Genomic DNA, 25769 nt, shown 5'->3' with positions numbered 1-25769 from the left:
CAGTACCATATGGAATAGTTTCATTGTCCTAATGAATTTCTTGTGCTTCACCTATTTATGCTCACTCCTTCTCCCTGAATCCCTAGCAAGCACTGCTCCTTTTATATCAATAATTTTGCTTTCTCTAGCATGTCATATAGTTGGAATCATATGGTGTATGGCCTTTTCAAACTGGCTTTTTTCACTTAGCAACATGCATTTAAAGTTCCTCTATGTTTTTTTCATGGCTTCATCGCTCATTTTTATTGCTGAATGGTATTTTTTTCCTGAGGTTTGAATGTATCAGAGTTTGTTTATCCATTCACCTATTGAGGGGCATCTTGGTTGCTTCCAGCTTTGGGAAATTATGGATAAAGCTGCTATAACATTTGTATGGAGTTTTGTGTAGAGATAAGTTTTCTACTAAATAAGATAAAATATCAAAATCTATGATTGTTGCATCATATGGTAAGGCTATGTTTAGCTTTGTAAGAAACTGCTGAAGTGTCCTCCAAACAAGTGTACTATTTTGTATTCCTACCATCAACTAATGGGAATTTCTGTTGCTCAACATCCTAACCAGCAATTGGTATTGTCAGTGTTTTGTATTTTAGGCATCCTAATATGATGCAATGATATCTCATTGTTGTTTCAATATGTAATTCCCTAATTATAAATGATGCTTATTTTTTCATATGCTTATTTGCCATCTGTAATTTTCTGTGATAAGCTATCTTTTCATATCTTTTGCCCATTTTTAATTGGTTTGTTTGTTTTCTTGTTGTTGAATTATGAGTACTTTGTATATTTTGGATACAAGTCCTGTATCAGATATGTGTTTTGCAAATATTTTCTCCCAGTCTGTGCTTGCCTTTTCATTTTCTTAACAGTGCCTTTCAGTGTGTTAATGAAGACCTTCCACCATCAGACTGGGATTTGCAGCTCCTGGTAGGAAACACTTCAGGCTGACAATCAGCCTCTATATGAGAATGGGGTCATTCAAAATGAGCCCCAGGGTGATTACTGTGGGGGTTATGTAGGATGAAGTGTGCCATCTTGTTAATCTCATCTACCCATGATCAACACCCACCCGGATCAACACCTGCCCCACCTCTGTTCACATACTTCCTCTTAGCTGCCCTCACTCTTGACAAGACCCTCATCAGAATTCAGGAACCCTGAGATTCCAAAAGAGGTTGACTTGTGTTTTCATGAAAGAGTTCACTGAAGGTTTGGGTCATCTGCAGATTCACTGTGTCCAGGACCAACTCAGCTGTTGAGGATTTTTTCTTTCTCAGCTTTGGCTTTAGTGTCTGCTGCAGTTAGCCTTTCTTATAGCCAGAATGGGGTATACAGCCTGTGATAGTTAATTTTAGGTGTCAAGTTAACTGGGCTATTGTCCAGATAGCTGATAAAGTATTCTTTCTGAGTGTGTCTATGAGGGTGTTTCTGGGACTGACTGGCATTTGAATCAATGGCCTGAATAAGAAAGATCTGCCCTTTCTCAATGTGGGTGACACCATTCAATTGGCTGAGACCCAGATTGAACAAGAAGGTAGAGGAAAGGCAAATTTGCACTCTCTGTCTTCTGGAGGTGCGACATCCATCTTCTTCTGCTCTTGGACATCAACTCCAGGTTCTCTGGCCTTTGGACTCTAGGACTCACACCATCATCTTTCCAGGTTCTTGGGACTTTAGTCTGGGACTGAGAGTTACATCTATTGGCTTCCCTGGTTCTGAGGCCTTCACTGGACTTAGACTGAGCCATACTGCTGGCTTCTCTGGCTCTCCAGTTTGCAGATGGTATTTTGTGGGACTTCTCAGCCTCCATAATTGCATGAGCCAATTTCCCTAATAATCTTTTTTCATCCCTCTCATACCTATCGTATATGTATATGTATATGTTTCTATCCTATTGCTTCCAAACCTCAGAGGTGAAGGTAGAAAGCTTACACAAGAAAGGTCTGCTCCTAAACCTGTAGACAGTTGGGGACCAAGTTTCAGCTCCTGGCCCCCATGTCCTCTGGGATTTTGGTAGTGTGGCCTGTCACAAATAGCAAACGTGCTGTTTTTCCTTTTCCTGGGGGGAAAGGATGAGGAGAATGACTGCCTGCCTGGAGCTGCTTCTGAATACTACCTGTAGTAGACACTCTCACTGATGAATGGCAGTATTTTAGAACTTTTGCATATGTTACTGGCTTAAGATGAGAAGACTACTACAAAGGGAGGGCGTGAGTACTTTTAAGGGGGAATGAGAAAGTAACATCCTTTCAAAGATCAAGGGAAAACACCTATGGTTGCCACTAGTACAATTCAATAATATATGGTTCACCCCTCCTGTGTACACAGCAAACTGAATGTCCTGGCTCCCTATAGTCAGGTTAGGCTATGGTATTGGTTCTAGCTAATGAGTCATGAGTTTAAGTGAGGTATGTCCTTTCTGGCTGCAGCATTTAATTACTAGTGTGAGCCCCACTATTTTCCCTTCCCCTTACTACAAAGATTGTAGAAGCGCACAATGAAACCTTTGTCAGTTTGTCCCTGAGTTGCTCCCATGAGCAGAAGCTCCCCTGATGACCGGCACTAGATGCACAATGTGAGAAGGAAATAAACTTTTTTGGGGGGTCAAGTCACTGGGATTTTGGGATTGTCACAATAGCAGCACCTAACCTTTCCGGACTCATTGTCTGATACTAAATTGGGTATTTCCATGTACTTAGCCATTGTCTGGTGGTGTGATGGGGCAGTCATTTTATTTATTGGAGAAGAAGGTGGAGATTTCACTTTCTTCACGAAAGGATTTACATACTTCTCCATGGAGAGTGTATCAGGGTGGGATTTCTCGAGGCCTGACCCATACCAAACTAGAGTAACAAGAGAGTTTTTGATTAGGTGAAAAATGTTATGCTTTAAGAGGCAGACCAACAGTAGTAATAGAAAGGTGTGTTTATGTGGTGGCCATGGAGGTGTGCCTTTCACCTCTCCAGTAAGAGAATCTGCTGTTGTAGGCGTTGTTACTTATCAGCTACAACTGTACTTGTGTGCAGGCCATGCTTTCCCCGGGGCTGCTCCCATCCAGTGGCTGAGAGGAGCAGGGATGACAGTGCTGGCCTATTCCCAGCCTGTGCAGGACCAGAAAGCACAAGTAACTGCATGAGCAGATGGCTTTGACCCCTACGCCACTTATCACAGTTGTACCAGTGCTCCTTCCCCACTTTGTACCTGTGGCCACATGGGGGAGCCCTTTATGACCAGCTGTAGGAGGGAGAGGGCCCTAGCTGGTTTATAAATGAGCTGGTTCAGTCTGTGTGTACAAGCTGAAAATGGATGGCACTGCATGTCAGGCACACCTGGGAGTGGTCTGGGAAGAGAGTGGCAAGGGAAAATCTTCCCTTAATGGGTACAGCTTTGAGCACCTGGCCTGGGGTCAGAATGGGCTGGCTAGCTGGTCAGGGGCCAGGGAGACACAGGACTAGAAGAGGCTCCCAAATGAACAAAGTCTTGTCCAAGGGCACACAGAGTGCTTCTGAGAGAAGCGGGTGGGGAGGAGTTGGTGGGTGGAGAGCTGGGTCCATAATCTCCAATAGATTTTTAACCTCCTTTCCCAACCCAGAGTGATACTGGAGGGAGACTTCCCAAGAAGCTGGCGTAGTTCTACTCCCCTTTGTTTCTCTTTGAGAACACTACCTTGGAAGATATCACTTCTTTTAGGTTCTTTCCCCCAACCCTTTTGTTTTGTTTTGAGACAGTCTTGCTCTATTTCCCAGGCTGGAGTGCAGTGGCACGATTATGGCTCAATGCAGCCTTGACTTGTGGGCTCAAGTCGGGGCTCTCCCCCTGTAAAATTGAACTAAACTTCCACTTTGTATTTTGGCACCACAGTGGCTTCTTCTGTTTTAAAAGTTTTTGTTTTTTGTTTTAAAAGATTAAGAATGGCTTCTGCAAAAATCAAAACTAATTTAAACTGTGCTGTTGCTAATTCCCCTCAGCTTGAAAACTATGGTTTCCACTGTCCCGGGGTATGAGGAGGTCGATGTACAAAGCTGTGGGAAGGCCATGGGAAGTGAATGATGGAAGCCAGAGGTTTCCTGGGCCCAGACAGCTGTCCTATGCAATATCTTCTAATCCAACAGAGAAGAAACACAATGACCTGGTAGAGTACTTGCTATTATATTTATTTTTCTCTTTTAGCTATTTACAAAATTTTATTTCAGTATATTTTTCAGAAGCATAATTTTATGTTTCTTCATATTTTACTTTGTTAAAGTCCGGACCAGTCAAGGTCTTTTTCATGCAAAGATGTACATTAATGAGGACAAAGAAGCCACCTAGTCACCTCGTGAAGCTCTGCTGCTTTGTGTCCCTTTTTGGGTCAGGTCATCCAGGACACCCAGGTCTTGGTCCTTCTCCTCTTTTCTTGGTGTTCACTGCCTGGGCCCAGCATCACTTCTGAAGACCTGCATGTGTTTGATTTTACTCTATTTAATCTGCTTCACAGAATGTTACTGACTTGGCTGACCTCTGAAGAATCCCCCAGTACTGCCCTATGTCAGGCACCACAGCCAGTTGTGCTAAATTCGGGAACCTTTAGCTTTGCTGCTGATTACTGACCCTGGGCATGCAGTCCGTCCGGCAAGATAGTGAATGCAAAGTCTCACACAAATTGAGTCAATAGAAGTGACCCTGAACAACTGGGCTATTTCATAATTTAAGTTTATCACAGAGAAACTTTAACACACTCCCCTCCCTCCCCTGAAAACCCAACACTGATAATATAGATTTTTATATTGATCACAGGACACTACACAACAAACACAAACACACTACACTTTTAGTAGGACGAGTCACGATTTCCTTTGATGTTGGGCTATGGAATTGCTAGAAAGTTACTGCTCATGACCACAGCAGGGTACCATGCAAGTGGATAGTTTAATAAATGCATTCATTAGTTAATAGCTTTAAGGGTTAGCTATTATATATATGGAATGAGGAAACCTCATTAGGAATGGCCATAGTCTAAGCAAAGCTCAGCTCTAAATATGCAAAGGCTTTGCAGCCCTGCTATTAACAAGATGACATGAATTTTAAGAATACATTTGACAAGCTCTATTAAGACCCACCAGATCATCCATGACCTGTGCAGAGGCACCCAACAGTGGCAGATGGAACTGGCAAGAACTTGGTAGGAAACGTGTCACACATCCCCACAACAAAATGATACTTCAGAAAGACAGACAGGGGTATTCTTCCCATGATAGTGGCAAAGAAGGGATCCTCGGGGCGGGGAGTCGATGAGAATAAATGGAAGGTGGGTAGAAGAGTAAAATAGGGGTTGCTGCATCCCAGATGCTGCCCAAGCTCCAAACTACCAAGCATTCTGCATTTCCAGAGTTACTTGGTGTGAGGTGACGAGAGGGAGGGGATGGAGGCAGCCAGCTGGATGGGAGGGTGGGGTGGGTGACTACAGGCTGGGGTGGGGCTGGGAAGGGGTTGGGGACAGCTGAGGGCTCAAATGATGCAGACAGACCACATACAAGACTCAACAAGGGGAGATCTGGCAATGTGCAGGCTAAAATGACCAAATCCATAGCAAACTCAGAAGGTTCATGTTCCTGAAAGGGTGTCACTGCCAAATCTCCACCTCATTTTGACACTTAACCTACAGAGTATGAGTCGCAGTAGAGTTCAACTGCTCTCATTGCAGCACGTTAGGGCAAGATATTCTTTTTAAGGTATAATATTATATCTAGCTCTATGGATCTAAGATAGAGATATTTACAACTGGCCTCGCTGCCCTTCCTCTGTGCTGTGCAGCCTTCATGTGCATTGCTTCCAGACAATCTTAAAACCCTCCTTTTCTTCCCACTGCTCCAATCTCCCTTTATGACTTTATCCCAAATGAACTGCTTGCCGCCACAGGATGAAAGCATCTCCAGGGTCCTGGAGACCCAAATCCACGTCAACCAACCAAGGCTTAGGCTCCAGGAAGCCAGCTTGTCAACAGCCACGTTGGGAGCTTCAGACATGGGGTCACTGCTCTCCCCTCAACCTGAATCTCTATATGGGGTATCCAAAAATAAAGAGGCAATTTTAGCTCTTCCAGTGGTAACTTTCTTGTTTTCAACTGTCATACAAGATTTGTGTGTGTGTATGTGTCTGTGAATGTGCAAGTGTCTATTCTCAATGCCTCTTTCAGCCTCACTCCCCAGCCTGTTACCCCTAAATATGTTCTTCTAGGACAAAGTGAAATGCTCGGTACTTGCAGCTTCTTCCATGGATTGACCACTTCCTACCTCAAGGCATTAGCTCACCACTTCTTAGGACTACATTCACTTCCTCAGTCTTCTATCTAGGAGACAGCACAGATGGATGGAGGGACAGGGCAAAGAGTGGAAGGGAACCAGGAGATGCTGCTCCCTGGAACAGGAAGTTGGAAAGAAACAGTCAGTTAAGCAGCCCGGCCAAATAGGGCCCCTCCACCATATGGGAGCAGGCCAAGGGAATTCTAGTTATTCTAGAAGGGTCACCAACAGGGAATACATATGCTTTCAGGGGTATTTCCTTTCACACCCATCCAAATCAGATAAACATAGATATGCAGACATGCCCTTATATACATGCACTCAGCATAGACCCAGTGTACACAAGCACACACACACATACATAAGCCACACTTTTACAGGGATGTGCACACACAGGCATGCATCCACATGTTGTAGATACAATTCTATACACACCAATGTAGATTTACACCACTAGACACAGCACTGTACAGCTTCTCAAATGGTTGTATATGTACACACACCCACCCTGATGCATATGCATACACCCAGGTACATACAGAAACACAAACACAGAAGCACAGTTAAAAGGGTGAGTGGGCAGAGGGGTAAGGGACTGAGGGAGAGACTGCATAGGAAGGAAGAGGCAGCATATGTTGAGTGCTCAGCGAAGTTCACTCCCTCACAACCTCCATCAGTGAGGTGGAGCTGCTTGGCAAGTTGGAATGCTGGCCAGTCCTACTTCCGTTAGGGGCCCTGCTCAGTGGGCAGAGAGTGTGTTCTCCACCTGCTCACATCACGCTCCTTGTCTTGTCACCAGCCTATTCCTGCAGAGATGCCCCAGGTGCTGTAGGATGTGATGGGGGCTCTCTGGAGCACCCTCTTTGGGGAGGGAAGAAAAGGGAATTTCTCAGTTGAGAGTCAGGAGAAAAAAGACAAGAAAGAGCAAGTGGGGTGGATCTACCACTCACTGGCTGCACATCCTTAAGCATGCGGCCTAAGCTCCATTCATTTTCCCTGAAACACTGGGGACAATGTGCTTTGCCTTCCCTGGCTTACAGGGCTCCTATGAGGCTTCAGTGATGTAATGGGTCAGGGAGCTTGTTGACACTCACTATGCACTAGACAAATAGAAAGGATTAGTATATAGATTTACAATAGATATTCATCTGCTAGTCTAGATCAGATGGTAAAAGAGCAAGTGTGAATTATCCTAACCTTAGTGTTTATTCACCAAGTGCTGTAACTGGTGATCAACTCAGCAACTGACAGAAAGCTAACTCCTCACTTAGACAGATGTATTGAATCTCTATTGTCAAGCATTCTGAAGCAGAAATATAGGCAAGACAAGTTCCAATCTCTCCGAAGAGGCCAGTTCAACCGTGTAATTTCAACCTGACATCATCCCCCACCCTCTGCCAACCCCACAAGCTGGGTATGTGCTCTCTCATCCTGATGTCTCACTCTGCAGCCCCACCCACCCACATTCCCCTCCCACCTTGCATCTAAACACCACACTCAAATGCAGCAAATACAGTGGGGTATTACAAATGCTCCCTAAGTTTCCTACAGGCAGTTCCCTGAACTTCCAAGCCATGGTTAGCCCTTTAGCTGTGAACCCCAGCCCAACCCAGCTTGACTTTCTTCTATAAAGCCCTAAGCAGAGGGTAAGCAAGATCCATAATCCCTAGGAGGAAACAAAAAAAGAAGAAAAAATGTAATGAAAAAGAAATGACACCTCAGTGGGGACAGAAAAGCCCCCAGAAACGTTTGTGGGCAAGGCCCAGATCCTTGCCCCATCCCCAACCTGGTTCTTCTCTGTCCTCTAAACATTTCCAGGGGCTTTTCTATGCTTATTCCTTGTTACAAGTCTTTGAAAAGGTGAGAGTCTTCTAGCTGGAAAGGAAATCCATGTGCTGTTTACCTCCAACTCCTACTCAATCCCTTCCCTTCCAGCTGGAACATGTTCTTTCCAATTACTCCCCACCTCATGTTTATAAAGAGAAGTATGAACTCATTGGATTGCCCAAATAACCACAAAATAAAAGGAACAAAGGAAAGAGGGAAAAACCCAAAAGAAACTGTGAAATGAGCACAGCACAGTGCTCCTGCCCTTCTGGAGCACTGGGGGACTAATACATATGGTATACCCAGTAAACAATGTTGAATAACCCAAAGGCCAGAGGGAAGAGGAACCGGGACCACTTGTCAACCTTAGGGACGTAGTCAGGGTTAAAGAGATCAAAGGAGAACCCTTCAGTGAAGGAGCACCCAGGGCTTGGGGGGCAACTATCCTCAGACTCTGAGCTATTGTCCTTCTCATGGCCATGGGCCATGAGTTCATCCTCATTAAGGCCCCAGGTACTGTTAGTATCACACTTGAGTTGCTCCTCAACGGCAAGGCAGCCGCTCTTGACACTGTTGTCATCAAGGTCCCAGCCTGCTTCTTGCACACCCTTCTTGCCATCGTGAAGCATGGGCTTCCCACTGGGGCCATGACCATGGTGCTCATCTGAGCTCAAGCTCTCATCGGAATCTTCATGGTCATGGGTAACACCACGGCCATGGGCTTCGGCACGGTTGTGGATTTCGGTAGGAATAATACTGTCATCAGCCTGGAAACCATTAAAGCGAACACCATAGCTGTGCCGGGCCTGCTCTGAGGTGGAGGGGAGATCGCTCAGGCTTTCTCCAGTGGCCAGGGGGGCCTGGCCTGAGAGAGAAGTGAGTGGGCTGAGGCTTTCCGAGGTGGCCAGCTGGGCCTGCTCGGAGGTGGACGTCAAAGAACCGAGGCTTTCCAGGCTTGCCAGGGGGGCCTGCGCTGGGGTGATGGGGAGAGAGCTGACTCCGTCTTCCACGTTAATCAGGCCATCCTTTGAGGAGATAATGGATAGGCTCATCAGTTTCATATCGCCTAGATGGATATGCACTGGGGGGAGGGAGGAGGGAAAGGACTTCCCTCATCAGCACTTGCAATGTTACTGCTGATCTCTTTGACAGATAGAGCCAGCTCCTCTTGGGGTCTCTGGTGTTCAAGGGGTGAGGAACAGGACCAATTGGCTGTTAGCATGCAAGGGAAGGCTATGGAGGCTGCCAAGCCAGTGTCTTGCTGGGGGCAGCTGCTCCCTCAGGAGTGCTGTGTGGTGGGTGGATGCCTGCTCAGGTAGGCAGGACCGGGCTTTCTGCGAAGGAGGGAGGTAGCTGGGCATGAACATACTGCCCACAGCAAAAGCCTCAGCATTGCCTTGGGAGTCTGAAGTGCCAAGGAAGGTGGGGGTAGGTAGGCCAGCCTCTCCAGTGACTGTCTTCCTTTCAGCCTCCCTGTGCCCATCTTCCCTTCCAGCTTCATTGCCTGCTCTGGAAGCATGCAAAGTGGACCAAATTCAGTCCAAAGGTCTGGAGAAATTTAGCTCTGCCACTTACTTGCCTTGTGACCTTGGACAATGATCATCTATAAAGGAGTGACGGGAAATAGTACTACTTCTTTGTTATATGTTGTGTGTGTGCTGTGTGTGTTTTGCATGTGCGCGCATGTGTGTGTGCGCGTATTTACAAAGCTAAGAAATGCAAAAGGGTCAAAAGCGCTAAGCCTAGGCTCAAGAAGTGCTCAGGGAAAGCTGATTGTCAGTCAAAAAGTCAAACCTGCACGTTTCCCACCACCACTTGCTGGTAGCGGTAGCGGGCAATGACTCTTCGGGGTCTCCTGCGTCGCCTAGGCTGGCGCCGAGGTCCTCGACTGTAGAAAAGATAGTTGATGTAGACATACTCCAGCAAGGACAGGAACACAAAGAACAAGCACACGAGGATATAGATATCAATGGCCTTGATACAGGAAATGTTGGGGAGCTTATCCCGCAGATGTGAGTCGATGGTAGTCAGGATGAGCATTGAAGTTAGGCCTGTAAGCAACACAATACAGGCTTAGTCTCCTCTGATGGCTAACATTCTTGGCAACCTATTGGGCCCACAGCCAAACATCGTATTTGGGATGAGGAGGGCCCACAGCAAAGGCCTTCAGCTCTCTCTTTATTCCTTTTCCCCCATCTTTAAACTCAGCCTATGCTTCAATGGTTCAATGACTTCCTATTGCTCTTCGGGTCAAGTCTCAAACCTCCAGCCATGGGTTCATAGCAATTGACATCTTCAGTCCCACCTTGTCCTATGATGGCTCCTTTCCCTTTTGCCTTTCTTTAGTTATTGGGAAGGTTTTCTGAGCCCTAAACTATCACACAAATATAAAGCTTTAGTCCAGAATGTACTCCTAAAGAGGGAGGCTGAGGAGTCTGCCCCCCAGATGGTGAAGGAGAAACCAGACCTGGATCTGGGACACACTGACATTCTGCTGGGTGAGGCCAGACAAACCAGGGAGTTGATCTCTTAGGTCTCTTCTTGGTACTGCTCAAAAATTTTTCATGGCTCCCCATGCTTAGACATAAAGTACAAGGTCTTCCTAATCCTGACCAGGCTGTCTTTCTGCTGCTCTCCTCATCTCCTCAGCTCCTCTTTCAGACACCCTGTGATTTAGCCCGCTTTTAATGGCCCCTATGATCTAAACTTATGACTTGTCCATTTACTTATGGATTCAAGAAATAATGAATTCTGGTACTCGGGGCTCAACAGGCCAAGATTCCAACCTTGATTTTTTTTTTTTTCACATCTGTCTCTAATGTTGGTCTCTCTATTGGGGACTGGCTGTGCACCTGTACGTAGGTACAAATGTCTATTGGAAAAATCCTTATTTCCTTGCCTGTGTAGTCACACACTGTTCCAGGTAGTTTTTCCTTACTCTCAACTTTTTTTCTGAGCCAAATGACCCAAATTCCATCCAGGGACAGAGACAGAACCTACCAATTGTCACCCTGGCTGCAGAGGAATCATAGTTCATCCAAAATGATATCCAAGAGGTAATAGTGGTAAGGACAGTAGGCCAGTAGACTTGCACAAGGTAGCTGTTAACTTCCCTCTGAACCTGGAACTTCAGTATCAGGCGTATGTAGGAACCTGGCAAGGAGACACGCTGGAATTAGGGTGGCAGGGCTGAGGGGCATTTGCAGGGTGGAGAGGTACAGGATGGAGAAGGAGGGGAGGAGAGGAGAGCAATGGGCAGTTCAGCTTGTAATACTCCATCCAGAGGCATCCAGCTTGGGCAGACTGCAGATCTGGTTCTGTTTGTTGCACCAGCAGGTCAGTGACAATGGCATATCTCAGTAGGCGCATGAGCATAGCAAGTCTGCTCTCTCCACCTTCCTTTCTCACTTGCTCCATGTTAGGTGAAGTTTTGGAATGGGTGAGGCAAGAGGTGTTCCCAAGGTGCAAACAGATGGAGGGTGAAAGGCCAGCCTGAGAGGAGCATGAATCTTTTACACCTGCAGAGTGTTGTGAGCCTGGCTAAGTGCTGCCACAGCCATTCCTCATTGGCAGTGGATGAGCCACTGGGGCTTTATTAAGGGGCCCTGGAACCAGTAGGAAATGGAAAAGGAGGCATCAGAGAATAGGAACCAAAATCAGAGGCCACTAGGAGTTTATGGAGGTGCAAGGGAGACCTGAGACAGGAGAGAAGGAATGGGTCAGACCCACCTGTGTAGAAATACACCTCCTTGCTAGTAATCGTCCTCCCCAGGAAAGTGAACTGAGGGATATGCAGCTCCTCAGTCATGTGGATGGCGTTCCCATTGTCATCCCAGAATAATATGATGTCTTCAACTGTGTAACCATCTGGGAAGGAGAGAACAGAGGTAGTCTCAGATTCTTAGAAAGAAAGAAAAAAGACACACTACAAGCTCCTACCCACTAACTTGCACACACTTTCCCAATAGGAAGGTGACATTTTCCCAGAGGACCGTTTATGCTCTAAAGACCACCTAGTACCAGATGCCATATTTATACATCTACACATCAATAAATCATCTATCACCAATCTATCTCTCTACCATCTTTCTCTCTTATTTCTATCATCTATCTATCCTCTATCATCTATTTATTTTGGGAGAGAGAATGGAGGGAGGGAGGGAGCACAGGAGATACACTGTTCCTTTTACTGTCAATTTAACCTCTGCTTCCCTGATCACCACAGCCCCAAGTAGGGAAGAGGGGGCCATAGGAGACATACGTACAGCTCTCCACCACCAGGTTGCAGGCCTGCTTGTCCATAGGGAATTTATGCAGATCCAGGGAACAGGCTGCTGTAGTGGTGAGTCTGCAAAGGAAAACAAAAAGGAAGGAGAAAGTGAGTCAAGCCTAGGCAAACAACCATTGCTGAGGAAACTGCAGGGGTGGGGAGGGAAGAGTTACCCCGAGGACTGACCCATGTGTAGAAAGGAGAGAGGAAATTTGTATGTGACAAAGTAACCAAGAGACCTGGCAGCACATAAATAGAGAACACATGTATGGCTGGCACGTCAGAAAACTGCAGGGTGTCAGATGGGAAGGGCCCTGGAGGAAACTGAATGCAGAGACGGAAAGGGGTGCTTCCTACAGAAGGAGTGAGGCTAGCAAGAGAAAACTATGCTGCACCAAATCAGCTGAGACTCCAGATGCAATGTGAAGTGCTGGTCTCAAGTGTGCATGTACATTTGGGAGCCTCAATCCAGGCCTGCCTCTGGCCACATCTGTACACAAGCCAGAGGTGCAGGCCTATGTGGGTATTGGGGACTAGCAAAATGTCAGCGGGTGTGAAATGGACAGAAGGGATAAACATATCTGTGGTGGGCCATGGCACTGTTGACAGTACATGAAGTGGGCAGGAGCTTTAAGTTGCAACGTGGTGGGAGCATCCATAAGAAGAATCTGGCCAAGCGCAGTGGCTCACGCCTGTAATCCCAGCACTTTGGGAGGCCAAGGCAGGCAGATCAGGTCAGGAGATGGAGACCATCCTGGCTAACACAGTGAAGCCCCGTCTCCACTAAAAATACAAAAAATTTGCCGGGTGTGGTGCCAGTCACCTGTATTCTCAGCTACTGGGGAGGCTGAAGCAAGAGAATTGCTTGAACCCAGGAGGTGGATGTTGCAGTGAGCCGACATTGTGCCACTGCACTCCAGCCTGGGCAACAGAGCAAGACTCCATCTCAAAAAAAGAAGAAGAAGAACCTGAGGGGGTCTCAGAGGTTCTGAGAAAGTGGGAGAAGTGTCCAGTGGGAGAGAAGATAAAACACAAGCTCTCTACTACAGCCTCAGCTGGGAGGTTCTGCCCCATCCCTTATTCTGCCCTTCTCATCTGCTAACCCCAGCTGAGTCCCTTTCAATTGCTTCCTTGAAATAATTTCCATTTTGTACACTGGATATGGTGTATGCGTGCACGTGTGAGTGCATGTATGTTTTTCTCCCTTCTATGAATCCTCCATGTAGCATTATTCAGCTCATTCTCCCTTTAAGTAGAACAAGTGTGACCAGTGACCTGTTCCCTGTGAGTCTTGTTATTTTCTGATTCCAGAGCCTGGGTCTGTGGGAAAGAGGATGGAAAAAGAAAAGAATGGAGCAAGAGCTCCACAGAGAAAGAGAAACCCAGATTAGATCTGTAAAAACCGTAAGAGCCGAACCCTGGTAGCTACTTCTCAGACACATTTTCTGAGCTAAACTGATCTCTTGCATATGTGTTTGCAGACAGTTTGTAAGAGATGCCACTGTGAGAACCCTGGTGACTGTCTCCTATGCTATAACTAGACTAGTGAGGAGTTTCAGCTTGCAATTGTTCTGTGTGTATGGAGAGCCATAGACCAGAGACCCATGCCACACACACCCTGCCCCTCCGCACTCCTGGGGGCCCTGCAGGATGCAAATATGACTGATGGCAGAAAGCAGGCCCCCTCATTCACTGCATGGACTTCAGCATTCATCTTCTCCCTCCCTCACTGCGTGGGAGAGAAAAGACAAAGATAAAGAACAGAATGCATGCAACACTAAGGTGACGGGAGAGGTCTTTCAATCGAGGCAATCAAGGAGGACCTCTTGACCAAAGGGGCATTTGAGTTAGGGATTTCAGGGTGGGCAAGGTTTCAATTCATGAAAAGGGGGGAAGGACTGACCAATCCAGACAGAAGGAACAGCAGAAACCAAGGTGTGGGGACAGAACAGCTAAGGGTGTCTGTGGGAAACTGTGAAATTTCCACTTTGGCTACTAGGTAGAACAAGTGAAGGGTGAAGTTCAAGACAGGTTTAGAAAGCAGTGGGTGCCTTTGTGTGTCCCTTAGAGTGTGTCTGTAGAATATACAGTAGGAAGAAGGAAGTCTGCTGGGACATCCCCAGACACCTAGGGGACTCACCGGATGCCATACCGCACCGTTCCATCTGGGTGAAGCTGAAATACGCGATTTTCCACAGTCACATCATGCACGAAAGCATCCTTGCTATTCAGAAAGTAGCAGTCAGGGACCCACAACTTCTCGTGCATCCGATAGTCCAGGGTCAAGTTCATGGTGGTCTCATAGTATGCTAAGCGTGAATCTTTCCAAGTCTGATGAAAAAACATCGTGATCGTGTAGTCCTGGGAAGATAAATGTAAACCCCAGTTGTAAGTTTGGTTGTCCAGCACTCCGTCCTTGGTGTGTGTAGGGTATGTGTGTATGTGTGCATGCACGTGTGTATGCAAGTGTATGAAGTATATCATAACTATATACAAGTGCATGAAACATACAGATGTTTAAAGAAAGAATAAAATGTATCTTGTGTAATTAAAATCCAGGTTAAGAAACAGAATATTACCAATAACTTTCAAACCCCAATGTATCTCTTCCAGAATGTATTTCCCTCACATCCCCAGCAGCAACCGTTATCCTAGATTTTATGATACTTCCCTTGCTTTGTGTTAGAGTTTTATTGTCTATGTATTGCTGGAAAACATACTGCTTAGTTGGACCTGTTTTTAAAATTTTATCTGAATGAAATAATACTGTATGTATTCAAAATTTGCTTCTTTCACTCAACATTATCTTTGTGAGATTCACTCAGGTGGACATGTGTAATTATAATTTGTTCACTTGCTTTTCTGGATAATATATGAAGGTACCACGCAGATTATCATGTGAACATGCATACCAAAAGCGTGATGAAATAAAAATGATGAAGTAGAAGTTCCACTTTATATCCCTGCGGAGAGCCAAGAGCCAAAAAGCTGCAGAGGGTTCCCAATGCTTCTGCTTCACCAACATTGGTATTGTCTAACTTTTGACTATTGCTGATCTGGTATGTAGTGGGTTCTCACTGTGGTTTTATTTTGCATGACTAACAAGGCTAAGCATCTTTTCATATGTTTCATATATTTACCTGCTGTTTAATTTTCTTCACAAAAGTGATATTCTTGTTCACATTTTCTGATAATTTTTCTATTGGTTTAAAAATATTCTCATTAATTCACAAAATGATGCATATTTTGAATATCAGTTCTTCATGCTGCATGTAGCTTAGTCCACTGTGATTGATCCTTTCACACTTGTCATAATGGTTTTGTTTGTTTTGTAAAACAGGAGTTCCATAAATTTGGTTACACAGAATTTCAATATAGTTGAAGTTACTAGATTTATTTTGTGTGGTCTGTGTTTTCTGTGTCTTTTCAAAGAAATCCTACTACAAGACACAAAGCCAGTGTTCTACACTATCTTAAAAGCTTCATAAGCCTTTCACTTTTAAGTCTATAATCCATCTGGAACCGAGTTTCTGGATGTGGTGTTGTGGAGGGGTTGAATTAATGTAGTTTTTATTCTGAGTGGCTGCAGTGTCCCAAACCAACCTTGTTCCTTTATGTGAGTTCTGTCACAGGTCAGAACAACTGGACTCGGATTATGAGCCTGCTCCTTGTTCCATGTCCTCTGTTCCCAACCCCATGGCTGGAACTAACACACTTACCATATTCATTTCTGAGATCTGTTCAATGCTGGTGACATAAATAGATATTCTCACAGGCACGGGGGCACCTAGAAGACAGAAAGACGCAATTACATGAAAGGTAGAATAAAGGTTAAGAGCATAAACTTGGGAGCCAGACTGCCTGGGTTTGAACCCTCTTTGACACTTGTTAGTTGTGTGATCCTGAGTAAGTCGCCTAACCCCGCTGAGTCTTAGTCTCATGGGTAACATGGGGATAGTGATAGCACTGATCTCATGGCTAGAGCGAGGCCTGGCCCACGATATGTGCAAAGGAAGGGGTCAGGGCAAAAGAAAGAGAACGTAAGGGGATGAAGCACTCCTTCGAAATGTTTTCCTGATAAAAACTGAAAAGCAATGAGCCCCAAAGCAGGAGCCAAGATTCACGGTTGTGTGTGCACATGTTTGTGTGTGTGAGTGAATGTGCGAGTGTGTTTGTGGGAGTACATGTGTGTCTGTAAGTGATTGTGTGAGCTGTGTATATGAGTGTATGTGAGCATGTTCGTGCATGTGAGTGAATTTGTGTGTTCATGTGCAGGTGAATGTGCCAGTGCGTGTAAGCATGTTTGTGTGTAAGTGAATGTGTGAGCATGTTTGCGCTCTTGAGTGTGTTGTATGGAAGTAAATCTGTGAGCATGTGAATATGTGTAGGTGTGTTGTCGTGTGGGAGTGTATGCTTGTGTTCATGTGCAAGTGAGGGTATGACCATGCATGTCTGTGAGCTTGTCTGTGTGTGAGAGTGAATGTGTGAACATATACATATGAGTTTATGTGAGGATGTCTGTGTGTGAATATGTGAGGGTGGTTTTGTGGGACTGAACCTATGAGCATGTCCATAAGTATGTGTTTGTGTGGAAGTGTGAGTGAATGTGTGAGTGTGTGCATGTATTAGGATATGTGAGCCTGTTCATGTGTTTGTGTATTTGTGAGTATGTCCATGTGTGAGTGAACGCCTGCACATGTTCACGTTTGTGAACTAGTTGTGTTGACATAAGTGTACATGAGAATGTTTGTGTATTGAGTGATGTGTCCACCTGTACTGGCATAGTCACGTATATGGAAGACTATATTAGCATGTTCGTGTATGTGAGAATGCTCATGTATGGGTGAATGCAAGAGTGTGTGTGTGTAAGCATGTTAATGTCCATGCACCTATCAATACAGATGTGCATATTTTCAGGTGAGTGAATCTGTGAGTGTATTGTGAACACATTCGTGTGTGAGTGAATATGCAAGTGCTTTCATGTATGTGAGCATGCTCTTCCATGAGTGAAGGTGTGATTATGTTTATGTGTGTATGTGTGAGCATGTGTTTGCGTGTGAGGATGTTTATATGTGTCGTGTTTTTGAGTGAATTTGTGAGTGTGTTTGTGTGTGGGCATATTTGTGTGTGGGTGAATGTGAGTATATTCATATGTGTATGTAGATGTGGGAGCGTGTTTGTGTGTATGTGTTAATGTGTGAGTGAATTTGAGTGTGGTATTGTATATAACATGTGTGTAGTAAATGTGTGAGTGTGTGTGTGAGCATGTTAAAGTGTGTGAATAAATTCGTGAAGGTGTTTGGATGTGTGAGCATGTTTGTGTGAGTGAATGTATGTGCATGTAAGTGTGTTTATGTGAATACATTTGCATGTGTTTGTGAGCATGTCTGAGTTTGAGTGAATGCGTGCATATGATCATGTGTGTATGTGGGCTTGTGAGTGTGTTTGGTGTATGTGAGCATGCTAATATGTGAGTAAAAGTGAACGTGTGATCATGCTCAGTGGGTGTGTCTGTGTGAGAATGAATTTGTGAGCGTGTTCATGTGAATGGGTGAGTGCACAGGAGAGGGTAATTGTGTGTGTTAATGTGTGAGTGTGACAGTGTGTGAATGTTTGTGTTAGTGTACTTCTGCCTCCTAGCTTTTTTCACACCCAGGTGTTAGCACTGTCCACTTGCAGGACTCACATGCATTCATGGATGTGAAAATATGTAGTAAACTGTAAGGCACTGTGGGCAAATGCATTTTTAGTGTTCGCTCCTCAGCTCAAAGCTTTCTACAGCCAGTCCCACAGCAAAGCCCTTAAGTCTCCATGTATTACATCACACTGCTGCTAGGGAAACATGCATGATGCTTGCAATTCAGCCTGCTGGTTTTACTGCAGGCTGATTGCCCAGAAGCTGAGCTGCAAAGAGAGAAATGTGTTATTCCAAACCCAAAGCTTCACAAAGGAAAGCTCTATTGGGAATAAGCATCTGAATGGCAGCCGTGAAATTAATGAGCCTCTGTGTTAGGGTACAGCCCAGACTCCAGCATCCAGGCCTGTTGTGAACAAGCCCCGGAAAAGTGTTATGTGGTGACAGGAGTTCCGAGAAACACAGTTCTTGATGACTGCCTTTTGGGCTCCCCACATGCCTTTAGAGAAAGGAAGCTGTGTTAAGCAGGCAACAAGCTCCAGAGGGGCCAGGCAGCCAGCTACACCTCAGTGTTAGACTTCTCTAGACCATTCCGCAGGATTCAGGCAACTCCTTTCCTTATGGTGGAATGCTGGCGACCCTGAAGGGCTAGGCCAGAAACCTAGTTCAACTAGGACTCCTAGTTGAAAGGAAAGCGGGAGCTGAAATGCAGTTCACATTCCCCTCACCAAGCCATGAGTCCTAGCACAGGGATGCAGCTCAGAGGAAGGGGACATTCTTCTAAGTTATCCCCTTAAAGGGGAACCTTTTGTGCTAGTAGTGGTCAGGATGAGAATTTAGATGAGGAATCCCATATCCTTAAATGGATAATGGGGGTGGATTGCATGAGAAATGTCATATCCCTAAACGGATAAAGAGGTGGGGGTGGGGGTGGGGGGATGAGAAACGTCCTGATAAGGAGCCCAGATACCATGTCTAGGATGGTGGCCCCAGTACATCACTGTCCCACCCTGCTCCCTCAGGAAGGCAGGAAAAGTGGTGGGAGTAATCACCTCCCTTTCTCCTGGAACCTTTGCTGCCTCAACTCCTCTTCCTACCTAGCAGATGAATGAAGGAATGATGAAAATATCTCCTTCATTCCTTCACACCATCGGGTGCCTAAATCATGCCGGGTGCTAAGCTAGGTGAAGCCCTCAAGGGCGGCCTTTTGCCACAATGCAGAGTCCCAGTTCTCTTGCCCAGAAGGAATTGGCTTTGTTAATCTTCTCTGGATCCTCCTGCTCCTTTTCATCCTCCTCCTCTTCTCATTGTCCTCCATATGCAAGGAAGGAATAAGGCTCCTGTTTGAACTGGACCACAGTTAAGTGAGGCCTCTGCATGTGGGGTATATGTGCGGAAGTGAAGGGAGGTATGCCCTGAAACTCTACTCCACCTCTGACACAGGGGAACTTGACTCTGTGTCTAGTGGGGGAGTTCTGGAGTCCCCAGACGCTGACTGCCTTGGCCCAGCTATCCCATCAACTGGTCTCTCCTCCCACACCCACCATGCAACAGCCTCAGACCTAGAGCCTGTGGTGCCCCCTTCTGTTTAAATGCTGGAAGGTCCTGAGTTGTCCTTGCCCTCCTACCTTCATCTGTTGGGCTAAATCAAGCCAGGGATCCAGTTTTTCTCACATGCTGCAGGTGTGCACGTCCACAAAGCTTAGGGTAACCCTCCCCAGAGATTGATTCTTGCCCCGGCTCCCTCCCCCTGGCCCTGGATGCCTGCAGAGATGGCAACCTGGCCCTGAAACAGTGGGGAGAATGTGGTTGGTGTACTCAAATGGTTGTTGGTCAGCCTCTGCTGAGAAACTTGAGAAAGGCAAGACAAAAAAACGAAGTAGCTATTCCCATGTCACCCATTGGTTCTTGGTGCAACCAATCCAAAAGATCCCAAAGTCGTTGCCAAACAAGGACGTGCTGCCTGTACTCTAACACCTGGATTCCCATATGGCCAGACCTTTATCCCTTGGGGACCCACCCAGAAGACACGCTGCTGTTTTTGCAGTGAAAGAGCCTGCCTTCTGGCCTTTCTATCCTAGTTTCCCAGTATGCTCTCAGCTTTAATCCCTTGGGCTGTGCCTTCTGCTCTCACACTCTGGAGGGAGCAAGGGAGCAAAAGGGGAAGCACCAGTTCAGGGTCCCACCTCCAAAGCTTAGGGCCCAGGCTACCACCTTGGTTTTCAAGGTGGCGCTCCCCAGGCCAAACTGGTCTACCCAAGGGCCGAATCCTCTCAGCTGTGTTTTCTTAGGGTGGAGACAGAATATATTTGGAAGACCTCTATTCATATGCATAAATGCAGATCATTAGCTTTCATTAACCCTTTAGAGTGGGAGCTTCCTTTGAGCTGGAATGTAACTAACCTCTTTTTAATGGACCCTTTCTTTTGTTTGTCCTTGTTGTTCTTTTGTTTGTCCTTGTTCTTTTGTTTGTTTTCTAGGTGTCCCCTGGGCTATGGAATGCTGCCTTTGCTATGCGGGGTCAGGGTAGGTTGCCTGTCACTTAAAGTTGTGTGGTCCAGGCTAGTCGCCCTTTTTAAATGGGAGGCTAATTACGAAAATGGGGGAGGAACTGATGTATGATTTTCCTGGGGGGTTGTGTGTCAGTTTCTTTGTCACTTTTAATCTCAGCACCAGAGATCTGAGTAGTAGGCTGAGGAGTTTGGATTTTATTTGGTAGTTAGATAAAACCATTAAAAGTTCCTGAGGTGATCCATCTGGGTTTATAAAGACCACACTGACTGTGCTGTCTTGAATAGACTGGGAATGAGGGAGCTGAGGTGGAAGTGTCCAGTGCCTGGGTGAGTTAAGTACACTAGACAGAAAAGACCATGCTCTCAGTTTTGAACTGGCTGAATGGGACAAGCGCCCAGGGTGTGAAGAATGTGCTCAACTAGAAGAATATGTGTCCTCCCAGGAGCTGGAGCAGAAAACTCTAGCCTGAGAAACACAGCACGCTGCATCTGTACACCCATTTCTGTGCTTAGCTCTTTGCCAGCCACACCATTGTCAGGGGAGTGTGGAGGAGGTAGAAGGCCCTCATGTATCTGAAGGCAGAGAAGTGAGAGATATTACAGGGTGCAGAAGGCCTGGGGGTGCTTCCTTGCTGGTCTCTGCAGAGTCAGGAAGGTGGGATCTGGAGAGGCACAGGTGTAGAGCCCACAGGGTACCACTGGTCAGCTTACAGGGCAGGGCTGGCTTGCTGTGTCTCAGCTTTAGGACACCTACCCCAAGTTCTCTTGTGTCTGGATATGGCTTACCTCCAAAATTCGGTCTCAGGCGGACATCGTATCTCGACAGCACCCTGTCCAAGATCTTTTGAACCACAGCTTCATTTGCACAATTTTTGCTGAAACAGAGAAGTCATAAGTAAATGCTGGTCGACTTGGGGCCGACTTGCCAGTGGTTGCCTTGCTAGGGCCTTCTCTTCTCCAGCACATACGCAGACATGTCCAGTCATACGGGTACACACTGTCTCTCCCTGCTCCCCTCCCTCCCCATGGTGAGTCAGCCAGAAGCGCAGTGGTGACGCAGACTCCTCTTCCCCCTACCTTCCCAGCTTTAATCCAGAGGGTGGGGCTCAGAGACTGGATCCCTGTCACCAGGCAGGACTTGTAGGGGTTGAAGAGAGGAGGCGGTAGGAGAAGGGGAGATGAAGAAGACTGGGCAGATGAAAGCCCTCAGAAAAATGCATTACTTCAGCCCCCTCAAGAGCCCCATCTTGCAGTCAGCCTGGGTGCTGTTTTCTAGGTTGGTGGGGGTCCTCCCTCCAGGGGCACCTGCTTGCCCCAGGAAAAGTCATCCAGTGCCCTCGTAAGATGAGCTCAAAGTCACATTTTCCCTTACCTGGGCTAGGGCTGGGCATTTTTTGGTCACTTTTATGTCAACCTTGTTTCTGTACACCGCTGTTTTCCAGACTTGGCATATGGCATAAGACACACAGAGAGAGCCTTGATGGTGTAGCTGAGATTTACGACCCTCATCCAACCAAACCATTTCAGATTCTTGGGGCTCAGAGCTCTCCTCGGAAAGACATCTGTTCTGGGAGCAGGTATCTCTCTTGCTAAGCATGTGCTTCCACCCTGGAGGTGTCTTGGGTGAGCATAGGTAAGTGGACCCACCCCAGCTCTGCGGAGAGCTGACCTTTCTAGAGATCTCTGACACGCTCACCCAATTCACCTAGACCTTCAACAGGGCTCCTTCCCCAACAGGGCTTGTGAATCAGAACAGGCCCCGGCATCACTGTGACTCTTCGAATCTTTGACGAATTGCCCAGCAATTTTGACGTCAGCCCCTGCAAATGTGTGTGTGTGTGTGTATGTGTGTGCGTGCGCGCGCGCATGTGTGCATGTTCACTGGCGCAGTATGGTATGTTGGGTTGAGGGCACTGCAGGGCTGTTTGCTGGAACCTTGCCAAACTAACACCCCCCGCCTCGCCTTTTATGAGTACATGTTAATTTCTGGCTTGCCATTTAAACATTCTTACAAATTACTCCTAATCATCTTTAATCAAAAATTTCATTTTGCAACATTCCAAAATGTGTACATGAATTATTCCAAATTAAAGCAATGCACTGCCACCTGCTTCCAAGCACACATTACCCATGTGCCAAAGCTCAGGATCTGTGGCCACCCCAAATACACATTTCTGTGTGATTTACATGTAAAGGCTTCAGATATTCGCACACCCAAACAAACTTGAAATCAAAAAGGGAAAAAAACCGGAATCTTCAAATATTTTCACACGACTAAGTACAAAAGCATACCCATCCCAGACCACACGGTTCCTGGTTGTTCAGACACGATCGCACTGTCTGGGCTCCGATGGGTTTGAGTTAATCATTTCTATCTGCCGCATTGGAAAGAGTCCCTCACCCCCTCAACACATGCATGCACGCGCGCGCGCCTCAGGGAATGGACTAAAATGTAGACTCAAACAGGTGTCTCTCCTGTCTATGTTTTGTGAATTGCCCATCATCCTGTACCCTCCTCCCCAATCCCACAGGTGCCAAAGCTGGGGAAAGCTGCCGGGAACCTTAAATCCTTGGGGATGGATGGGCAGATCCTGGGACGAGGGCAACCCCCGCCCCCACCCTTCGGGCTGCGGTTTGGGCACACGCAGGGCTCAGTCAAGCTCCGCAGTAACAGGTGGGCGGAAGCACAGGGCTCCATTTCAACACCCCACTCCCACCTCACCCCTTCTAGGGGCCAATAGGCAGGGCCCGGACGCCAGGGCTCAGCGAGCCCGGGTCCAAGTCCCCCCTAGTCCGCTCCGTCCAAGAGGCCAGAGGTCATCTGCCCGTCTCCATTCCCGTCCGCGCCGTGCCTAGCCTGGCGGAGCCCGCTTACCAGTTGAAGAGGTTCAGGACGACTTCGGGCACAGCGGAGAACTCGAAGTGGAATTTCGGAATGGGACTGGGGTAGTTGCCCTCCGCAAGCCAGGTCCTGATGAGCAGCAGGATCACTGCGGCTCGCAGCATGCCTCGGATGCCCATGGCTGGGGCGTTCTGGGCGCCTAAAGGCGCGGGAGATGGGGCCTCGAAAAGGGACAGAGGTGGGGTGGGGAGTGGGTCACTACTGGCGCCGGGGAAGGTGGGATTGCTGGCCCTTCCCCAGAGTCGCCTCTAAGGCGACAGCAGCGAGGGCAAGAGAAGTAGGGGTTGCGGGGGTAGGCCTGGATACCGGAGGTGAGAGCCCGGGAAAAGCAACCACCCAGCAGCTCTGCCGGACGCAGCTCCCCCCAGGGCGCGCCCGGCAGCTGCGAGGTGCGCTCCGTCTGCTGCCACTCCTGGCTGCGACTGGGCACAGATCCCAGCTCGCTGCTGGCTCCGCCCACTCCGACGGCGGCGCAGGCCCAGCCAATCGGACAGGTGCTAGGAGCCGCACAAAAAGGCGCGCGCTCCTGCCTCCGCCCGCAGCCTGCGCGCCTCCCGGCCCCCGCCCCTTCAGGCTTCTGCAGTCTTACCCCGGCCATCTCCAGACACAGACAGGGCGGGGCCGGGCTGGGGGAGGGGGAGGAGGGCTGGCTCCTCGGGGGCTGGGCGGGGAATTCGCCTCAAGGGGCACTGGGTCCTCTCTCTTCTCTGCAAAATGTGAAATGTGTGTTTTTCTTGGAAGAAAGAGCCTGTGCGCAAGAGTTGTATTTTATGGTGAAGGGAGCATGGTAATTTGACTGCCATGGCTGAACCTGCATTCTGAAAGATTTGGACAATTTGGGGGATCAGGAAGTACCCAACGACTGGTCACTCCGTACCCTTGAGCCTCCAGTAACCCCGCGTGCCTTGCCTCTGGGTGAGGTCAAGGGGGATCCTAATGGGTTTTGTTACAGGGCTCCGGCCACAGTAGGAATGCTCCTCCATCAGAATGGACATTGGGCTACAGGAGCCCAAGAGTTGCTTAAGACTTAAATTTCCTAGAGTGCTCTTCACCCCAACTTTGGGTACTCAGGAAAACGACTCAGGGAACTGGAAGGGCTCACCAACTGGGGTCTCTCTGAGATGTGGTCGTGTCTCATCAGCTAGGGGATGCAGAATGATGGTTCAGGGCTGACACCAGAAGGGGAAAAGAAGGTCAAGGTCAGTGTTTGGGGGTGTTCAAGGGAGTTAGGCACTGGAGACCAGGGTATGCTCATGTTCCTGCGTTCTGACTCCATCATATGGAAAAGCCTGACATCTTGACTAGAGGGCTCTTATTCTTTCCACTACCTCAGACACTGCCCCTCTGGGACAGAAAAATCGTGGAGGTTAAGAAATGCCTCCACCCAATTTCCTATGTCCTTCCTATCCCATGACAAAGCAAGTTCAGAAAGCTTAGAAAGTGGCCTCACCAGAGCCCGTAGGTCAAATGGGTAATCAACGAATAGAGCTGCCATGTTCACCAGCATGCCACCTCCCACATCATACCATTGAGAAGAGTTGCAATCAAAATGGATGTCAGGTTTACTTTTGGTTAACTAGAACATTCACTGAGAAACAAAACATCTCCCCGTTTTTTCCCCCTCAGTATTTGATGAAATGAGTTGAGATTGCTTGTGCCCAGCAAAGCATGACTTAACCTGGTAGGCCAAGGGATTTTGCACAGCTGAGGGTTTAACTCGTTTACCACTCCCCATTTAAAATCATTTTAGAACTGTACTTTTATTAAAAACGTTGCTCATAGTTTCCTGCCTTCACCTTTCTTTCCCATCTCCCCTCTTTCCCTGTCCATTGCAGTAAGAAAAAGGATGGTGGGACCCATTTGTCAGGATCACATATAAGAGCAGATTAAAGCCACCCCTACTGCTATCAGTCCTGCCCCATCACCTCTGGTCACACAGACGTTGTTGTAGAGAAAATCCTTGTTTGCCAAAAATGTTAGGGCCATTCCGGGGCATTTTGTCCAACCACCTCTGTTGTAATGTAGAGAAACTGAAGCCCAGAGAAGAAAAAGGGATTGGCCCAATGTCACACAGTAGCGGAGGCCAAAACTAAAATCCGTATTTCCAGGTTTGCTTACTTCGAGAAGAGTGCATTTTCAGTCTAAGTCAGCTTTGACTGGAAGTTCAAGCAACCACCAGCAGGTGGGAGTAGATTTGTTTGAATGTGGGATGTTCCCAGCACTGAGGAATCAAATTCCACAGGCAATTGGTCTGGTCCCTCATCTGTCAGGGGAAACAAGCCTGAAGCCTGAAATTTTCTTCTTAGATACCCTTGTGACTATGAAGATCGACAAAAAGTTG

At 47.2% G+C, this 25769-nt stretch overlaps 1 protein-coding gene across 1 annotated transcript; it reads right to left on the bottom strand.

Annotated features, from left to right (window-relative positions):
- Positions 1-4145: 4145 nt before the first annotated feature.
- GABRQ (gamma-aminobutyric acid type A receptor subunit theta) lies at positions 4146-23852 on the bottom strand. The gene is made up of 9 exons (XM_033201681.1): positions 23402-23852; positions 21313-21401; positions 16098-16165; positions 14519-14739; positions 12374-12456; positions 11838-11975; positions 11109-11261; positions 9903-10159; positions 4146-9133 (listed from the first exon to the last, which is right to left on the bottom strand). Exons 1-9 carry the CDS (start codon positions 23545-23547, stop codon positions 8393-8395), a joined length of 1896 nt encoding a protein of 631 aa, XP_033057572.1. The 5' UTR covers positions 23548-23852; the 3' UTR covers positions 4146-8392.
- Between the last annotated feature and the right edge of the window lie 1917 nt (positions 23853-25769).

The sequence above is a fragment of the Trachypithecus francoisi genome, unplaced genomic scaffold (genome assembly GCF_009764315.1).
Source record: "Trachypithecus francoisi isolate TF-2019V2 unplaced genomic scaffold, Tfra_2.0 Lachesis_group6, whole genome shotgun sequence".
NCBI lineage: Eukaryota > Metazoa > Chordata > Mammalia > Primates > Cercopithecidae > Trachypithecus > Trachypithecus francoisi.
The sequence above is the reverse complement of the archived record's forward strand: the minus strand, read 5'-3'. Positions and strand labels throughout refer to the sequence as shown.

Coding starts and splice junctions, on each gene's coding strand:
- GABRQ (XM_033201681.1), bottom strand. CDS start 23,547: ATGGGCATCCGAGGCATGCTGCGAGCCGCAGTGATCCTGCTGCTCATC. Junction 21,402..23,401: donor GTCCTGAACCTCTTCAACTG/GTAAGCGGGCTC, acceptor TCTCTGTTTCAG/CAAAAATTGTGCAAATGAAG. Junction 9,134..9,902: donor TGGTGGTGGGAAACGTGCAG/GTTTGACTTTTT, acceptor ATCTCCTCAAAG/GATGGCCTGATTAACGTGGA.